The sequence below is a fragment of the Musca vetustissima genome, unplaced genomic scaffold (genome assembly GCF_032173495.1).
Source record: "Musca vetustissima isolate MV318-11 ecotype Yass unplaced genomic scaffold, APGP_CSIRO_Mvet_v1 utg12664, whole genome shotgun sequence".
Classification (NCBI taxonomy): Eukaryota; Metazoa; Arthropoda; class Insecta; order Diptera; family Muscidae; genus Musca; species Musca vetustissima.
The window spans coordinates 601,717-620,850 of NW_026885900.1; the positions used below are offsets into that span (position 1 = coordinate 601,717).

General features: G+C 33.8%; 1 protein-coding gene across 1 annotated transcript; it reads right to left on the minus strand.

Annotated features, from left to right (window-relative positions):
• Positions 1–1,004: 1,004 nt before the first annotated feature.
• On the minus strand, positions 1,005–15,549 carry LOC133333241 (BAG domain-containing protein Samui). The gene is made up of 3 exons (XM_061541567.1): positions 15,257–15,549; positions 2,654–2,753; positions 1,005–2,581 (listed from the first exon to the last, which is right to left on the minus strand). Exons 1-3 carry the CDS (start codon positions 15,518–15,520, stop codon positions 1,005–1,007), a joined length of 1,941 nt encoding a protein of 646 aa, XP_061397551.1. The 5' UTR covers positions 15,521–15,549.
• Positions 15,550–19,134: the final 3,585 nt, after the last annotated feature.

Consider the following 19,134-nt stretch of genomic DNA (forward strand, 5'->3'; position numbering starts at 1 on the left):
AACAAATTTGCAGTTAAATTAGATGTGACAAAATAATGGAGGGCCAAATTGGCTAGCTTTGCTTAGGATTTGTAGGTCACAAATAAGGTTTTTTAAGACGAGTCCTAAGCAAAGTGTAGCCTAGAGCCCTCTTCGGACTTGCTATCTAAAATAAGCTTAAAAAAACATAGTAGCATGAGAACTAAACAAAAAATATTAATAATTTCAAATACATTTTCACTTTTTTTTTAATAATCAAAGCCTTACAATTATATTCATAATCAGAAAGAAATCTTTTTTTCTTTCTCTATAAAAATCGTCTATATGTATAGAAAAAAGATCATAAGAATTACAGGCACTTTATTACTAATTTTTGATTCTATAGTTTTTGTTTTTTGTTTTGTTTTTCACGATAAAGCACTTTGAATTTCAGCATTATTTGTTCTATTGTAGACATAGGGCGAATACAAATAAACGAACAGCAGCAAAAACGGATTATTCCAAATTAACATTGAAGTTTTCTAATTTAGAATATGAAGCCAAGGATTCTTGATTTCCTTTTTGATTGACTACAGCTAAAGATTATCTTTCTTAAGACAATATCGGGGAGGGAGTAAGCGAGTTATACACTCATTTGTTGTTTTTGTTATTATAAGTTTGTAATAAATAGTTAATTAATGTTATAGTGTTCTATTGTTGTGGTTGTGGGTGTTGTTGTTAAGGACATGTGTTAGATGTAAGTTAATTTCGTTTGTTTGTTTGCAGGACGCCATCAGTTTTTTTGTTGTTGCTTAGGAAAATCAACTAAATTCAGCAGATATCAATCAATTGAAAAACCACACATCACATTTACATCCAAACACTCTTCTTCCTCAGCAGTGGGCGTCTTACAATAGTTTTTCTTCTTTTGTTTGGTTGTTGCATTACTTGAGTTGAGATTGCTTGGAAATTGTAGTTTTAATAGTTGCTTTCCTGTAGCAGCTGCTGGTTGTGGTTTTCTGGGCTAGTAATTTCCTTTCTAATCATCATTTCGTTTCAGCAGCAGCGGGTGTGGCAGCATCAGCATCCTTGGCCTCCTCCTTGGCTTGCTCAGTGGACTTTCCTGCTGGCGCCGTGCTTTCTTTACTCTCCTCTTCTGATTTTGTGACATTGGCTTCTGCAGGTGTTTCGGTTTTGTTTTCGACCACCATACCCTCTGGTGGTGGCAGTGGGATGGGCTCTTGGATTTTATTGGCATCGACAGGCTCGTCGGGCTGTTGAGCCTCTACCTTGGTTTGTGAAGATTCTTTGGTTACTTTATTACCCGAGGAGCTTTTCTGTGGTGCCTCAGCGCTCTCCGAACCGTTCTTATTTTCAGCTGCCTTGGTGTTCTCCTCAGCCTTGGCCTCCAGGACATTGATCGAAGCCTGTATACACTTAATGGCTTCCTTACGGGCCAAACGAATGCTTTCCTTGCCATTGGTGTCGATGTTGTCCAGTTTCAAGAGGTTGCGGGTGAGCATCTCATCGAGATAGGCATACTCCTTGTCGCTGCGAGTACCGGTGAATTTTTCTACACGGGTCATCAGTTCCAAGACATCACGTTGAATATCTTGGATTTTGTTGATGGAGTCGACTGTGTGTGGAGTTTGTGGTGGCAGACCGGTGTTCTGTTGGCCCTGTTGTTGTTGCTGTGGCTGCTGCTGAGTATTGATGGGTGTGGGACGTTGTTGTTGGGCACCCTGTGTTTGGGCCTGTGGTTGTGGGAATTGGAAAGGTGATTGTGGCTGATATTGTTGTTTGGGTGGTGTGTAAGCCCGGGCCGAGGCGGAGCTTGGTGTGGCATTTTGATTCGGTATTTCCCTGTTATTGATAATGGGCTCAGCACGACCCTCCACGAATATGGGTATGGTACGTATGTATGTGCCACCGGGAGTTTGCGGTGGTGGTGTCTGTTGCTTTTGCTGAGGGTGTGCCTGGGCCTGAGGAGCATAGTAGGCTTTTTGGACTGGTGGACTAGTTTGTGTGCCGAACTGTGGATGTCTCATTTGAGGCTGGGGTTGCTGCATGGGTGGCGTTTGACGTTGTCCATTCACCGGTATTTGTTGCTGTTGTTGTGGATGATAAATGTGCTGTTGTTGCTGTGGTGGTTCATTGGGTGGAGCTGAGTGGGATCTGGCACCAGCTGGCTCATTTTCAGCAGCCGATTTAACTCCCATATCCATGGTATTGCGCAAGCCATGCTGATTGAGATGATCGGTGTTCACAGCATGATCGACTTCCGAACGTCCGGCATTTGGATCTTCAGTTTGTATGGCAGCGTCACAGACCGTCTTAGAGGGTGTTGGTGGTGTCATTGGTTGATAGTAATGCGGTGGCATTTGTTGTTGTTGCTGTGGTGGCATTTGTGGCTGCTGTTGCTGAGGATGTTGTTGTTGTGGTGGCACCTGCTGCGGATGTACTGTGGTGGGTGCCATGCCAGCTGTGGTGGCACGACGATGTCCAAAGCCTTCGGGTATATATTGACGAAATTCGCTGGGCAAACGATTGAAGAAATCTTCATCGTGGTGTGGATTCTGGACACGTCGACGGCCCAACGAGTTGAATTGTGGGAAACCAAAGTCTGGATCATCATCAAAATAACGAGAAAAAACATCAGAATGAAATGGGGGATCATGTAAACTACTACGCTTACGTGAGGCACCAAAGTCAGCGAACGGATCATGGGCCATGCGTCCTAAGCGGCTGCGTGGAAACATGTCCATGTCAACGTGTGGATCGAAATCAAAGTCCTGCTGGAAATGAGAATAAGAGAAAGCGAGAGATTGATAAGTAGGAGTTTAATTTTTTTGTGGAAATAAATTAATAATTATAATAAAATATTGAAATAATAAAAATTGAAAAAACAAATGATGGCGTATGATTATTATTAAAAGAGAGTTAATCATACGTAGTCATGTTGGAACTCAAGGTCTATAATAACAATTTTTAATTTATTTAATACTATAACTGTCAGAAGGTGACATTTTATAGATTAAAGGCAATAAGAGGTTGCATTTTGTGCAGGTTTATCAGAGCCACGTTGAAGTATATGTATTTAAAATGTTATTTAACAGCTACTTCATTTTCCCCCACTGTGCGTCCTCTTCCCAAAAATTATGGTCACGATTGTTTTTATTATTCTATGCCATTTGGCCGATCATTGCTTTATTAAAAAACGATTTACACTAAAAATTTAATTTCATTTTCAATTACTGTCCGTGTGATGCATACAGAGTGGAGCGACACGAAATAAACATACCTACCATACATAAACAACACATATGAATGTGTGTACACATCGAGACAACATCTGGGTAATAATAAACAGTTTGGTCAGGTTTTTATTATTTGGGATTCTGGTTCTGTTTTGTGTCTCAATTAAATCAAATGTTTGAGGTAATTTTATATGAGATAGAGAATAGAATAGAAGGTAGAAGAGCATACAAACTCATGTGCCATTTAGACAGGTTTCAAGTGTTGCCGGTAACCACTTTAGATAAAAATATATAATGAAATTGGATTTAAATAAAACTATTATATCATCATTTCATTTAAATTATTGTTAAAAATCATTATACTAAAAAACAACGATTGTTCCATTTTCAACAAATTACCGTTAATTACATTCACTAAGAGTACAAAAAGGGAGAGATATATTTGGTCATTTTTGCCTTGGTCTCTTTTTACGAGACATCCCACATAATAATCCGTTATCTCTCTTCTCTTACAAGCCGAGATGTTAGAGAATTATTCTCTGGGTTTCAATGTGCTCTTTTTCTTTTCTGTTTGAAATAGAAAACATTCCGGTAAGAAACAAGTGCGGCCCACATCCACAAAACAAAAATGAAAACAAAAACAACAACTCAACAAGTCACTTTTGCCAGCTAGCCAACGATCAACAAATATTTTTAGCAATGATTCATTTCAAACTCAATAACAAAAAAAAAAACGAATAATAAAAATTAAAAAACAAAACACCTAAAAATCGCCTGAGAATAAAAAGACGAACAAAAACAAACAACAATAAAAACGACACTTTAAAAAAAAACAAGTCCGTTGCCTGGTTGTTTGGTTAGTTGAGCGAAGCAATATCTGTGGTCGATCGATTAAATACAAAAAATTAAAATTACTACAAACGCAAACAACAACAATAGTCACCCGTCATTATTAACAACAACAACTAACCAAAAGTGTGACGTCAATAAAAAAATTAAATTTGAAATTAAGCGAACACTAATTTTTTTACCAACACATCTTTATTTCTAAACAGAGCCGGGCCAGTCAAGCAACTGACTCAAAGAAAGAAAAAAAAAAAACGAAAACATGAACACTCAAAGAAATCTGGTTTTTATATTTTTCTGTGCAAAATTTTGTGGGTCAAAAAAAAAAATTGCTGTTGAAGATAAAAATTACGTCATTATTGAGACGGAGAAACAGATTTATATCAGCAAGAGGTATTGGCTGGGTTGGCTGGCTGGGTGCCTGACTGGTGGTGGCCTGGAAATCGAAAAACAATACACATTCTCTTTAGAAAAAAGTGTTTTTTTGGCATGTATCCGAATCTAAATTGTATGCCGCCGCCATCAACCACCATCATAATGAAGAAAAACGGCGGCGATGAAGGAGACGGAGAAGGAAAATACAAGTAGATGGCCAATATACGCATTGATTGCGATTGGGGTATTTAGGCATGTTTCATATAGCCATAAATATAATGTTTGTACTAAGTACAATGTGTCTATGTACATAGGTTTGTACGTGTGTGTATATTATGTACTTTTCAAATGGGTTATTTGGCCATAACATAAGAGAGAGAATCAGTTTTTTTCTTAAATATTTTCATGAAAATTTTATGCAAACGTCACGTTTTGGTTTCTTTGATTTATTTTGCCCTCCAATGCTTCCTGGGGGGTTTTCGTTTCATAGCCCTCATATGCGGAGGTTCTAAATAATTAACAAGTAGTTTTTGTTAAAAGCAAAATAAAAAAAATATATACATTATTATATTTTAAATATTTTCCGGGGTATTTTTTTATTGAAATGTTATAGGTCATTTGCAGATCAATATTTGTTTGTAACCCTTCTTATATTAATATTCTATGAGAATTGTATTATATATGCACCTCAAAAGGATGTATCAACTTATGCAGGCTTTCTATTGTACTATATCTCCCCCAGGACTACTGGAACTAGTATCGCCATCTCTTACTGGGGTAAGACAGCTGTCGGATCGTCAATAAATTATTTCAAATTTATATAAATTAATTAAATACGCAAGTACATTTTGAGTATTTTTCCTTTAAAAAATAGAAACACTTTGCTCTACGGAAACACAATCTGAAATTGAATCTATAGAAGGAAAAATCCGTACGGGATTTAGTAGGCTCGCAAGTTCGCCAAATTGACAAAAAATTAAATTATATTGCAGTTTTTGACCGTTATCCTTCGAGAACCCGTACTGCCAATACGACTATTAGAAAATTTTGAGGGCCTTGAACATTTTCCGCTTAAAATGGTTTTTAGCTAGCCATATCCAGAAGTCCTTTGAATAATTTGGCGACATGCTTTAGGGCATTTAAAAAAGAGTGAGGATTTAGGGATGTCATAACAAGGACCTGTATTAAATATTGTCGTTGAATCTTTATAAATCTCTCAAAATACCGCATATGGGGAGGGTTCGTTTTCAATATTAAAAATAAAATATTGTGAGCTATATAACGATTTCAAAACACCCATGAACGTTCATGCTCTTTTCGACCCGAATCCTCCTCCTTGACTTCCATTTACCATGAAACACTTATGGATAACTTGTATCATACAGGTTATTATGTCTTAAATCAGGAGTCCTCAGGAGTTCGGTTGGGCTAGAATCATTCAAGGCCTTCCATTGACTTCTTAGCCGAATTGTATGAACATCGGAGACTGCTGAATCCCAATCGCTGAATGTGGAATACACGTGGGTTTTGGTCACTCCAAAATGTAGCCTTGCTATTGGATTGTTAGACCTTGTATTTCCTTTTAATACCCTCAGCCTTATGCCTAATGAGGGTATATACACTTTGATACGAAAAAAATGTGTCTCATCGAAATATTGGTTCACCATTTCTATGGATTAAATCAGACAATTTGGAGTCGATTTTACAGGAATGGTCAAAATTTGAAAGATTTTGGTCAAAATTTGAAATTTTAAAGAATGGTCAAAATTTGAAAATGTCAATATTTATAAATTCAGTATTAGACGAAACGGAAATTCCGATTTAAACAAAACTTCGTATAACCTATTATCTTTACCATTGATCAACTTCTTCTGGTACATGACCCACAAAGAATCAATATTTTATAAGCTTAAAAATTTAATTCGAAACGAATTGAATAACCCATTTGATCCGAACACATTTTTATTTGTTACACTTTCTCTTGACATTGCACCCTACGTTTTTGTGGAAGCTCATCACTATTGTAGAGTATGCTGAGCCCCTCAGGGTCGTCTGATCTAAGGAGAAGCTTCTGGCAATAGTTCTTTGTATTCTCAGGTCTTTAATTTATATTAGTTCTCTTCTTTTATTTTTTGATCGTAACTACTTTATATGGAGATCTATATTTAAGTATTTTTCATCAACAAAAGAAGTCAATAGCCTTTAGTTATTTTCCTAATTATCAACTTTCCACGATCAGATACGATGAAGGTGATGATGGGGTATTAAGTTTCCAAAGTATAGACTTCCAACATTAGATATCAAATTGATAGCACAGATGTTGGATCTATTACATGAATCATTTTCTCGTTATTTGTTATTTTTGTTGCCTTTTACAGCATAGATTCTAGGAAGTAATTGTACGGTTTTGTCTATTGCCGGATGTTAAAGATATTTTTGTTCGCTTTATTAATCAAGCACATCAACCACAAATCGATCAAATGGTATTGTGGTTAACAACAAAATTTTATGCATGCTGCTGTTGCTGGTAACCGTATTTGGTTTTCCGACCATTCCAATCTAAGGTAGTTACTATAAATGTTTAGGAGATTGATTACCCACAACAACAATGCTGGCATTCTCATCAATTCCAACACCTACACTTTCGATGATTCGAAGTACATACATGCTATTATGTCTGTTTTTACATTTTAATAGCTGTTTTCAGTTTTTGTAAATTTGTGTCCGTATTGTCTATAAAAAGCTATTAGCACATTCAAATTGATATTTAAGGCACTTGAGAAACCACAATAGAATTTAAATAATGTAAATGAGTTGGTTTTGAATATTATCTTCCTAAAAAAGTAATTGTTGATATCTTCCTTGAAAACAATTTGATTGATTTTGAAGATTTTTGACAGAGAACATAAATTTAGATTCTAACTTCCTTTGTTCCCTAGGTGGGTGTGGGAAGTAAAGTAAATATACTACAATCATATATATTCCCTTTCAAAATTAATTTGTTTATTTAAATGTCCACTAGAGTATCCAACAAATAATTTCCATTTTACAATTTCTTAATAGCGACCTTGTTTTAACAAAAAAAAAAAAAAAATAATAATAATAATCCCCCCAAAAAGTAAATATCCTTGACCAAAATTTTGGATTTATGAGATTTGTTGTTTTCACGAAAATTTCCCCACGTAACTCATCCGAAATGAAATTCTATTGTAAAATTTACTGCAATAAAAATTATTGTATGGTTTGTTGTTGTTATTGTATTTTTTAAATTTAATTTTTGTGTGTCAAGATGATTTTCTTTTGCTTCGGTTTCTTTGTTATATGGCATGCAGACAAACAGACAGACATACCGACCACACGACATCAGATGAAGGCACTGCTTTTTCGGCTGGCAAAAGAATGTCGTTTGTGGTGTCATTTTTTGTCCGTTTTGGGTGGAGGGGCTTTTATTGAAATCACCTTGAAAACACTTTTGAATTTATGATGGTCGCCGGTGGCTGGTGATGATTTTCTTTCAAGTTGTGTATTTAGGTGTTTTTTTTTTCTTTTTGGTTGGCTTCTTTCTCATTTGAGAATAAAGATAAATGACAAATAAAAAAATAAGTGAAAGAATAATATGTTACACACATCCAACACTCTTTGAGTATCGTATGTATATTGTATGTGCGTTCTTTAATATGTCTTAAATATACACTATATTTCACGGTGGTTTATGGGGAAAATTGCGGTCAAAATGATGAACCTCATATTTATATTATTAAAATACAAGTCGAAAATTAGTTCTTATATTTTTTTATATAAACATTATTGAAATTTTGCATCGAACAAAATTGTTTCATTGGGATAATAGTAAATTAGTTCAAAAATTAGCTAATTATGTAGAGAATGTCGCCACATGTACCTATTGGAGATATACCTAAGCCAGAATATATCTGGTATGCCCTTTACCCTAATGTTTTTACATTGTCTTGGCCTTCGTTAAAAGATATATAAAAGTTTTTTACAACTGTCCTGTCCTGCAGATTATAACATCACGCACAGAATTTAACAACATTTACAAAACGTATGAGTAATATTATTTACGGAAATGTATAAATGTTGCTCATACGTAATTGTACCCTCCGCCATAGTTTGGCACTCCGTTTGCAACACATTGAAATGTTCGTCGGATCCCTCTAATATGTCCCATGATGTACATCGTATTATTTATAGAGCTGTGGGATTTTGCACATATCATGGTAATACTCCTGGGATGATTGGTGTTGCAAATGGGATATATTGGTCCATATTTTGGTACCGCCTCAATATGGGCATTTAAAATAATTAATCGCATTTCCCACCTGAACTAACTGTAATTTGGCATACTGGGTTAATGATGACTGAAAAACACCTTCGCAGAAAATTGTCACTATATTTTATATTCTGACATGGAAGTCCCAGCTTTAATATCGGTAATTTAAAAGTCTTATCCGCATCTTTCAACCGAAATGGTTGTGAAGGTTTTATATTTCTAGTTCTTAGAGTGTGAACAACATCTTCGAATCAAATTGTCAATTTAGCTCCATGTTTTAAAATAGTTCCCTCTACTTAGATATATTGATGGTTCATGTTAAATTTGTTAGGACAAGGAGAAGTACCCTAAAATCTCAACTTAAGGAAACTGATCCGCCACAAATTAACAAAATACACTTTACTACATCCGCAAGAGGTACAAACTTTCTTTTGAGAAATGCAAGGACAAAGAGAAGTACAATTCTCTGCAAACTTTCCTGAGCGTCATGGTGCAAACATTTTAAAATTGGGGAGATTTCGTGAAAAATATTGCATTTCTAGAATAAAATATATACAGAGTTTCTACGTATTTTTGGGCGCCCATAGGAAGCCTTCTCCGAGGGCTCTAATATCAGATTTTTTCCGAATTCTCCATCGATTTAATTGTGTATATTTCGTTTAGAAAACCCTTTTTTCCGATTATTATAGATGACATAGGATTCCCCATCCCTAAGAAGAAGAAACAGAAGCTTTTATTGAATTATGTGTAAGATTTTTTTCGAATGTTTCTTTAGATTCTTGTCCGAAATTGTGAAGAAAATCGAATTTCTCCCGAAATTGTTTACTAATTCGTTTAGAATTCCTAGAGAAGTTCGAATGTTACCTTTTTTTTTGACAAAACTTTCCGAATTCGTGGGCACCTTTACACAATTTTGGTCCGATTTCGGTACGAATTCGGCATCAGAATCGGAAACTTGTTCCGAATTCGGAAAAACGAGGAATTGACAGCTGAGTATAAATTAGATAATAATTCCTACGAAATTTTTGCAGGTCATAAGGAGCCTAAGGAATTTTTCTGATATATATATGTATATATTTTTTTTTTTGGCAAATTTTGAATATAAATATTTTCCTGAAAAAAAAATCTTAATGAAATTCTTCAAGTCATTTTGCGTTTTTCTCTGCAGTGTCAAATAATTTATTTATGCGTGAATATTTCGCAGAAAAGTGAAACAGCAATGACACCTATATACGTATGAATGTATATACATATGTATAAATATGTCTATGAAATGAAAATGTACATTTTCTTGTTGACGGGGCTTCTTAAACAAAGAAAATTCCTCAGTTTTTTGCTATTTGAAAAATGATTCATTTTCAAATTTGGCTATTCATGCATGCACAGACACGTATATTTTGTGAGTGTGTACGATATGCATCATTGGATATCAGGCGGAGTGCATCATTATTTTATTTGGAATATTTTTTTTCGAATTGAAACGCATTTTCCGTGACGATATACTATGGGCTGATTAAGATTAAATGTTGACATATGTATATACTCGTATATAGACTTCAATTAACCCAAAAATTTAATTGTTCTTTTTTTGTGTCTGATATTGTATATATTATGTAAATTATATATTTGAATAGTACACATGTAATCATCCTTTGTATTGGCATTATGACAAGCCAGCCATTCTGCCATAGCTTTATGCTAATTGTTTATTAACACATCATAATTGTACGCCTACATTTTTTGTATTATTTATCACTGATTATGGCAAACAATGAAACAGAAGAACAAGAAGAGCTTTCCAGCAAACACTGAATATGGAAAGGAGAGAGGTAGGTGGGTGCTTGGTTGTTTAACAATAATACTACAAAATAAATATTCCATTTTCGGATATTGAGTAATATTGCTACAACAACAACAATGATTTGGAATACCGTCATATTTATTTTGACATGTTTTTTTTTTGGTTTGAAAGTTATCCATGTATGCGCCGCGCCGATTCAATGTAGACGTCAAATTGTTTATTCCTGCTTTGCCAAAACAAAAAAAAAATAGCTTTAACTGAATAATGCGAACAAACTAGACCACCCACGCACGATTTTTGTTTCTTCAGAATGTTGTGAATGGCGGGCGACAACGACGACGTCAAGAATACCTTAGGCGAGACGTAAAACAACAGAAATCCGTTGAACACCACCCATACCAATTAATAGTTGTGATGTACGCTAGTGTGCGTCTTTCTTTTTTCTCTGTTGTTAGATGAATGAATAATGGCCAAGGAAAAGGCAAACAAACAAACAAATAAAACACCAAAAAGATTCGTCATCTAAACACAACGAGTGTGTGACGTTTAATGTGTCAAGAAGAAAAAAGAAATCCAAAAAACATATTCTATAACAGCTGAGTCGCCAAGAAATAATAGACATGTGAGTGAGGCCGGGTTATGTCTTGAAGGAAACTGTTAATTAAATTAAATCATTTGTATTCCAAGAAATCTGTTGCGAAGAAAGACAGTTGCGTTGCAAAGTGTTTATGAGGAATTACAAAAATATTCTTTAAAAAATCCAGGGTCCTTGAAAAAATATTCTTAAAAAAGTAAGACCTTGTTTGGGTTCTGAAAATTATAACACTTGGTTTGGAAATGAAGTCATTGGAAGACCCATCAAAATCGTCATCGAATATTATGTTCATACGACCAATATGTTGAGGGGTTGGACAATAAAGTGAGTGAAGAGAGCAATATACAGCTGTGGTCAAAATAATAGCAGCGTATTGTATTAAAATATTCTTACTGAAGAAAACCATATTCTTTTTTTGCCAATTCCTATTTTTATTAATTTATTATCACTCTTTGAAATACATATGATACAATTTTATTTTAAAAATAAAATGACTCAAAGTCATTCTACACCCTTGATATCTATGATATTTATCTTCGGGTTCAATGTAATGTAAAGTTAATACACATTTTAAGATTATTTTGGAATTTCAAAAATGAATCTCTAATTAACATAGGCGTAGCAAGAAAAGATTTATAGTTTGCCATGATAACAGTTTAGGTAAACATTAAATACAGTTCGAATGCTAATAATTTCTGGAAAGAACTACCCATCAGGTGAATTATTTGATAAACATGATTTATATGTATGTGTGCGTGTGTTTTTATTTGTTTTATAATTTTTTTGGTTGGGTTTTATTATTTCAAATATATTACTTTATTAAAGTTATGCTGAATTGAGTCAAGTGGGCCATTGCTTTTAGCCATACTGTCGTCGTCTATCTAATCATCGAATGGCATGAGTGTATTTGCTTTGGACTCCAGACTTGCTTGCTTGCCTGCCATTTGCCTTTTTTATCACTTTCTTTTGTTCACAGTTCAAATATAAATCTTATCGTACATTTGTTTTCTACATGCGTTTTTTACTGTTTAAAACGGAATAAGATAAGTGGTGTTGATATAAGAAATGGAGAATTATAACCTGAATTTAACAGAAAAATATGAAGAAAAATACAACAATTCCTTTAAAGAATTATAAGAAATTGGCTAAATACTGGAATTTGACATTTATAAATTGGCAACATGTTGTTTATGGTGTTGTTGATTTTCCAAAACAAAAAATTAAATTCGTTATTTATAAATATTTTTCATTGCTAATTAATTTGTTTTATTATGCTATTAAAATATGTATGTACGCATATAGATAAACATTTTTCAAGATACACATGTCACTGATGATTTTATTCAAAAGAAATTTCAAAACAAAAAAATAATATTGTTCGTATGCGTTTTATTCAGGAGGATAGGTGTAGGTGTTTTTCTTATTTGGGAAATGAAGTCAAACGGATTTGGGATGCATATTCATTATTGTTTATCATTCCAAGAAAATTATCGACACCATCAAATATAGATGTGTGTGTGTGTTTTTACTTTTATATTATAAATATCAATGTGAATAATATACGAAAAAATGTGAACACGTCTATACATTATTTTTATAAATCATTTGCACAATCTTCAAAAAAAAAATATTTATAATAAATAATCTTTATTATATATATGTGTGGGTATATAAAAGAAAAAATATTGAATGCAGTTTTCAATTTCATAAATTGAAGATTAAGATTCTTCCAGAAAATGGGTAAAAACCAAATAGAAACCCCAAAAAGAAAAACTTACCAAAATAATGCATATTTTCCTACAAACTAATTTTTTTCACAATCAAACAAAGAAATATTTTGGAACAAAAGAAAATGGGTAAACCCCAAATAGAAACCCCAAAAAGAAAAACTTACCAAAATAATGCATATAATATTTCTTAGTGCCATAATATATCCATGAAGACCAAAAATATGAAATTAAGGGGGTTGGGTAACGTTCAATGGGGCTACCCCGAAAAATGAATCAATATAATTCTTGGTAGTGAGTTTTCTTTACATTAAAAATCCACACATTTTTTGGGTCCACATTTTTATTTTAAATCAATGAAAAAATATTCTTTAAAATTTTATTGGACCGAAACTTGGGAGGTACCAATATGTAGAGGTTATCATAAAAGTTGACCACTATTGCCACTTTTTAGTAGGATGATTTTCTACCCATGAGAACCTAAAAAAAATTTAGTTGTTGAGATTGAATTTCGTACCCAAAAGCTTCAAAATATCGAAAATTGGGGTTTCCCAAAAAAGAGATGCTATGTGTAGTGGTAAAGTAAGTTCATCTTCAATATTACGAGCTCTAATGTGATTTCAACTGACAAATGAACAAACAGAAAAACCGATCTGAAGATATCGATATATTTTTTTTTTTCTGGTCAACAATATTTGTATATACTTTACAGGTCTTATTTCTAGATGTTGCAAACGGAATGACAATATTAATGTACACCTCACCTTGTAGTGGAGGGTATTAAAACGATTTCATTATTTCAAAAAGTTGTATAGAGACGTCGGATACATAGAATACATTTGTTTGGAGATGGGTTCATTGGAAGACCCATCAAAATCGTCTGTTCATGCTCATGTTGAGGGGTTGGGAAATGAGATAATTGATCAGCAATATAAATTTAAAGGATGAAATGAAATTTATATGCTATCTAAAAAGTTTGAAATCTAAAAGGGATGCATATATTTACTATAGTGGACCTATAGGAGATATTTATAGGATATTTTTTAGACTTCCTAATCTAATCTTCCTATTAAATATTAAAATTTTAAATTTATCATCGGTCATAAAACATCAATAAAATGACATACACTATACTTGTATATATGTGTACATATATGTCTCCATGTGTGTCCCTATTCCCATCTCTCTTAATAATAAAAGGCTACTTTTGAAGGTGAAATGAAAGGAAATATTTTGTAAAAAAAAAAAACAAAATAACGCAACATGTTTTGACGTTTATCTGTTTTGTTTTTTTTTCTCCTTCATGATGCTGTTGATACATTTTCCGATTCACAAAACAAACATTGTCAAGTAATATAGTACATATACTTATTTATATACATATACATGTGTATGTCTGAGTGTGTCGCAGATAAGGCTATAGGAGATGCGTCCAAGTCTATATTAATAAATACTGGAAACTGAAATAAATACTACATGTCTCAATGTGTAATGATGCGGCATAAATGACTGACTGCCTGGCGCACTGCCTGTATTTGGAGATAGAGAGAAAAAAACCAACGACCAATGAACGACCTTCACGCATCATCGCATTTAACAACAACAACAGAAAATAAATAAAAACAAACACTTGAAATAGCTTAAATGTTACTTTGCTTGCTTTACATGATATATGGCCTTGAATACTCTGTGCGTGGTGGACTGACTGACTGGCTGGCTGACTATTGCATCATGTTGTGTCTGTTGTAAGTTGAACTAAAGGTAAATGGGGGAGGGAGTGTGTGTATGTGTGTGGGAGGTCTGAGGAGATGTAATTAAAAACATCAGCTGCATTTCCTTCTTGCCTTACACGTAATGTGATGTTTTGGTAAGCGGTTTTGTAATGCATGGAAGAACATGTGGATTCTTCCGGACTTATCGGGAAAAAATTATGACCTATTATTTAAAAGTCTTGCTAGTAAAATTGAATAAATTCTTCATTGGAGGTATTGAAATTTCTTAAAGTATATTTTTGGAAAGTCAGGCAATACATAATACCACTAGCTTACTACAAACGATCAGTGATCCAAAATTAAATTAATGCTCTGTTCCAGAACCCACAATTATCCTCTATAAATCGATCTCTTCCACGATCTACATTTTTTCCTTAATAAATTTTAAAAGTTTTGCGAATCTTTGGGTTCTGAACCAGACCTTAAATGTTTCCCATTCACATTAGAGACATTTTGAAGCGTTCCAAAATTTAGCATTATACAACAATTTTGGTTCAAAGAATACTCATAAATATATCCCTTTCATTTTTCTCTTCCATATTCTGAACACAACAATTTCAATTGAGTACCAAGAATCGACTTAACCTAATTTTGTCTTCTTTTCAAAGCGATTTGAGTTTTTTTTTATACTAACCTGGAAGTGTGCTGGAATTTGCTGTTGCTGTGGTATTTGCTGCCGACTGCTTGGTGACCCATATGCTGTTGCCTGTGGATCTCCACCTACAAAATGTTGGGCCTGTGTGTGATATTGTTGGGGTTGTGACTGTGTTGCTGCTGCCGGTGGTGGGCCATGATATTCGTGATTAATTGGTATGGTAATGCCGCCATTGGTGGCACCGTTACCACCAGGACCGGCAGATGCTGATGCATTAGCATTGGCTATCACAGTGGGTTTCATGATTTTTTATATTTTTTCTTTGTTTATTTTATTTTAATTGCTGATATTCTTTTGCGGAATTCGTTGATGTTTCTTTTTTGGTTTAGTTTAATATTATTCAATTTTGCACACTATCTGGAACAATGGAAAAATGAATTTTGTTTAATTAAAAATTAGGTATGTTGCACAAAATAGAAAAGCAAAAAAATCACTATATCACTTGGTTTTGGGTTTTTGTTTGAAAATGTAAAGTTTTTTTTCGATTTGGTTGTCGGGTAGATTGGTTATTCTATTTCGATTTATTTGTTGTTGTTTTTGTTTTTCTTTCGTCTATTAGAATCTTCTTGAATGTGTGTTAGAGTGCTTTCGTTTTTTTCCGTTTGTTCTTTTTTCTTTTTTTGTTATCTCGCCCGTTTTAATGGCTAAAAGCAAATTCGCCGTTTTGTTGCCACCGTTTTCTGAAAAGTGGGGGACCAACAAATAAACATTAATAATGACCGTTTTAGTTGCTCGCTGTTCGCTTCACACTGTTTGTGGACAGCCAGCCAGGCAGCCACCTTCTTTCTGGCTATTGGTGGAAAATTCTAGGAACACTCGAGCAAAAATCTCAGACGTCTCACGTATCCGTTTCTTTATTGTTTTTTTGCGGAAATTTATTTGACCAATTTGAATTTATTTTATTTATTTTCTCGTCAAAATTTCTTTGGTCACTCTTTAATTTGGGAAGAGATTTGATGGGACACAATTAAAGAGAGCGAGCGAGCGCGATGAGGAGGATGCGAAGAGTATTGTATAATCGTCAAATTTGATTTTTTTATTTCTTGTTCTCGATTAACACCAGGAAGGGTGTGAGTATGTGTGTGCGATGATTTCCGTCTATTTTTCTATTTTTTTTTTTGTTTCAAAAACAGAAATACAAAATTGTACTAAAATGATTTTTGGTTACGTTTTGAAATCTAAAGCGAGTACTTATAGATACAGATACAGCGAATATGAACAGACAAAAAATTAAGCAAAGCAAAAAAGGCACTTGGCGTATCGCTGTAGGTTTCTTTTTCATAAAAGTATTGGTAGCTGCCAATGAGTTTGTATTGATTTCACCTTGATAACTGTGACGTCGCAAAAATGTTCGTGTTCCACAACAATAAATAATTTTTGAATCACAAAATAACCGTTAACACCTTATCAGTGACAATATTTTTAGCCAGATTTAAAGGTTCAGATCTTTGAAAGAGATCTAAAACTTGTTAACAATATTTATATGTATATTTCAGAGTTATAAGCGGAGCAGCTGTCACTGTTCATTCGTTGATATGACGTCACTCACAAATTTTCACACACACACATAAACACACTTTATCACTCACAGTTAACAAATATTTTTGTTGTTGTAAAGTTATTGATATTTTTTGCACTTTCATTAACACTTTGACGTTTTGGTTATATTTGTTGTTGTTTTTGTTGCTGTTACTTTTTCATTTGGCCCCCGCAAATGTCTTCCACTATTTTCATTACTTAGCTAATCACGTATAAATATACATACATATATGCATATATTTATATACATATATTTATTTTAAATATGTTTGTATGTGTATGTTAACAATAAACCTACATACAATTTCATTTGCTAATATTATTTGTTGTTGTTTCTGTTGAAAAATCCGTTTTCGTTTCTTTTTTTATTTTTTTTCTTTCTATTTCTTTACTTGTTTCCGTATCGCGTTATTTTCAAAGACGTCCGGTTTGTTTCATTAGCACTTCCAATCGCTACAACGTTACTAGTTAAACTGAAATCTCGTACTCTTGGCCATACATCAAATAGCCACATTGCTCCCAAGTATTGTCAAATATATAAATGTGTGAGAATGAAAGTCCCCATTCTCATTGTGCAGCTCTCATCAATTGGGGGATATTTGTTATGTGGCGCTCTCTCTCCGATGTTCTCTTGTTTTTGTGATGCCATTGCCAAAAACAAATGCTCTGCTCTAAATTATGTCATCTCAATTGTTCAGTATTCAATTCTCTTTGTTTATAACTAGAGCAGTAGTGCACATTATTGTTCTTATTGTTGTTGCTTTTTTAAAATTCATCTGGCAAATGCGAGAAGTTTCCGTTTTAAAACAAAAACAAAAAAGGCCAAAATGTGCTACAAATAGCGAAGGTAGTGGTAGCCACCTACAACAAAATGTGAGCAGTATACGGAGAGTGAGAGTGGCACGCTTATTTCAGCCAACTGTGAAACATGACCAATGTACAGTGGTCAGATTAAGAGAATAATTGGCAAGGTAATGTTGTAGTACGAAAGGTCAATCATTTTAAATATGCATGTCGTTTGGTATAATAGTGTGTATCAGATGTTTGAATTATTTAAATATATATTTATACCCCCAGATTAATAGCTATTAATATAAACTACGGCAAAAATATGCCTCAGTGAAATAACGTTTTCAGATTTAGAGTTTCATTGGACCAAATCCGTTTCAGACAATTCGGAATCAATTTAAAAAAAAGGTTCGTCTGTCTGGCTCGGGTGCATGACAACTCTCAAAAGGTATAACCGATGTCATACATCATAACATTTTACAAAATTTAAATCAATCGCAGATTGGGAATATCGGTCCATTCCTCCTGCCACCTCTCCCACAAAATGTTTAAAATTTTGCTGAAAATTAATTTTATAATATAATGTGAATGGACTGTCCGAACTTTGTACTTATTGATCCACTTCCTCTGGTACCTCTTCCACAAACGGCCAATATTCTGCAAACTTTGCAAATAGTGATATTTTTAACAATACTAGTTCTAATCCGAATGTGGAATACTTCCCCCACAAAAGGCCAACTTTTTAAAACATATAAATGTCTTTCGAATTGAATGTCAAAATACAAATTTATTTTTATCTGCAAACATTAATATTAATCGATTTTTTTTTTGTAAAAAATAAAAAAAATCCATTCTTTCCACTGTGCACTCTTTATATTCAATTTAATTATTTATCAATAAAATGATGGATATTTGCGACGAGATTTGACTTATGGACCTTCTTTCCATACTCCATTACGTGAAAGATCATCAGCTGATGCTCTCTCCCTCTCTGTGACTGTGTGAATGGTTGTCTGGCTCCCCATAAACAACAACTCTCCTTCGTTAGTGAAAATAATGAATTGTCATAATGATGGCGACAACAAAACTAATCATGAGAGCAAGAGTACTTCAATTTGATTGTTTGACACTCTTGGCGCAGGGCTGCCAGATTTGACGATTTATCGTCATTTTGACGATTTTTTGGTCAAAAATTGAAAAATGACGATTTGACGATTTTTGCCCAAAAAATGACGATTTTTGGTCATTTTAGTAATATTGCAATATTTGGGTTCTTTTTGTTATGGCAACATCAAAAATCTATAAAGCGAAAGAAAAAGTAAAAAGAATTTGAATATTTGGCATATGTGTGTGAGGTATACTTTGTACTGTTACAAAGCCAACAACAGTTTACGTTTACCCAGATAGATGAAAAACTACCAATCAGCTGTGCCGTTCTCTGGGTAGACAGCAACAAAACAAATAAAAGTTAACGGTTGTACGGAAGGTAATGGTATTACCCCATTCCTCAGCAAATGTTGAGCGTGTTT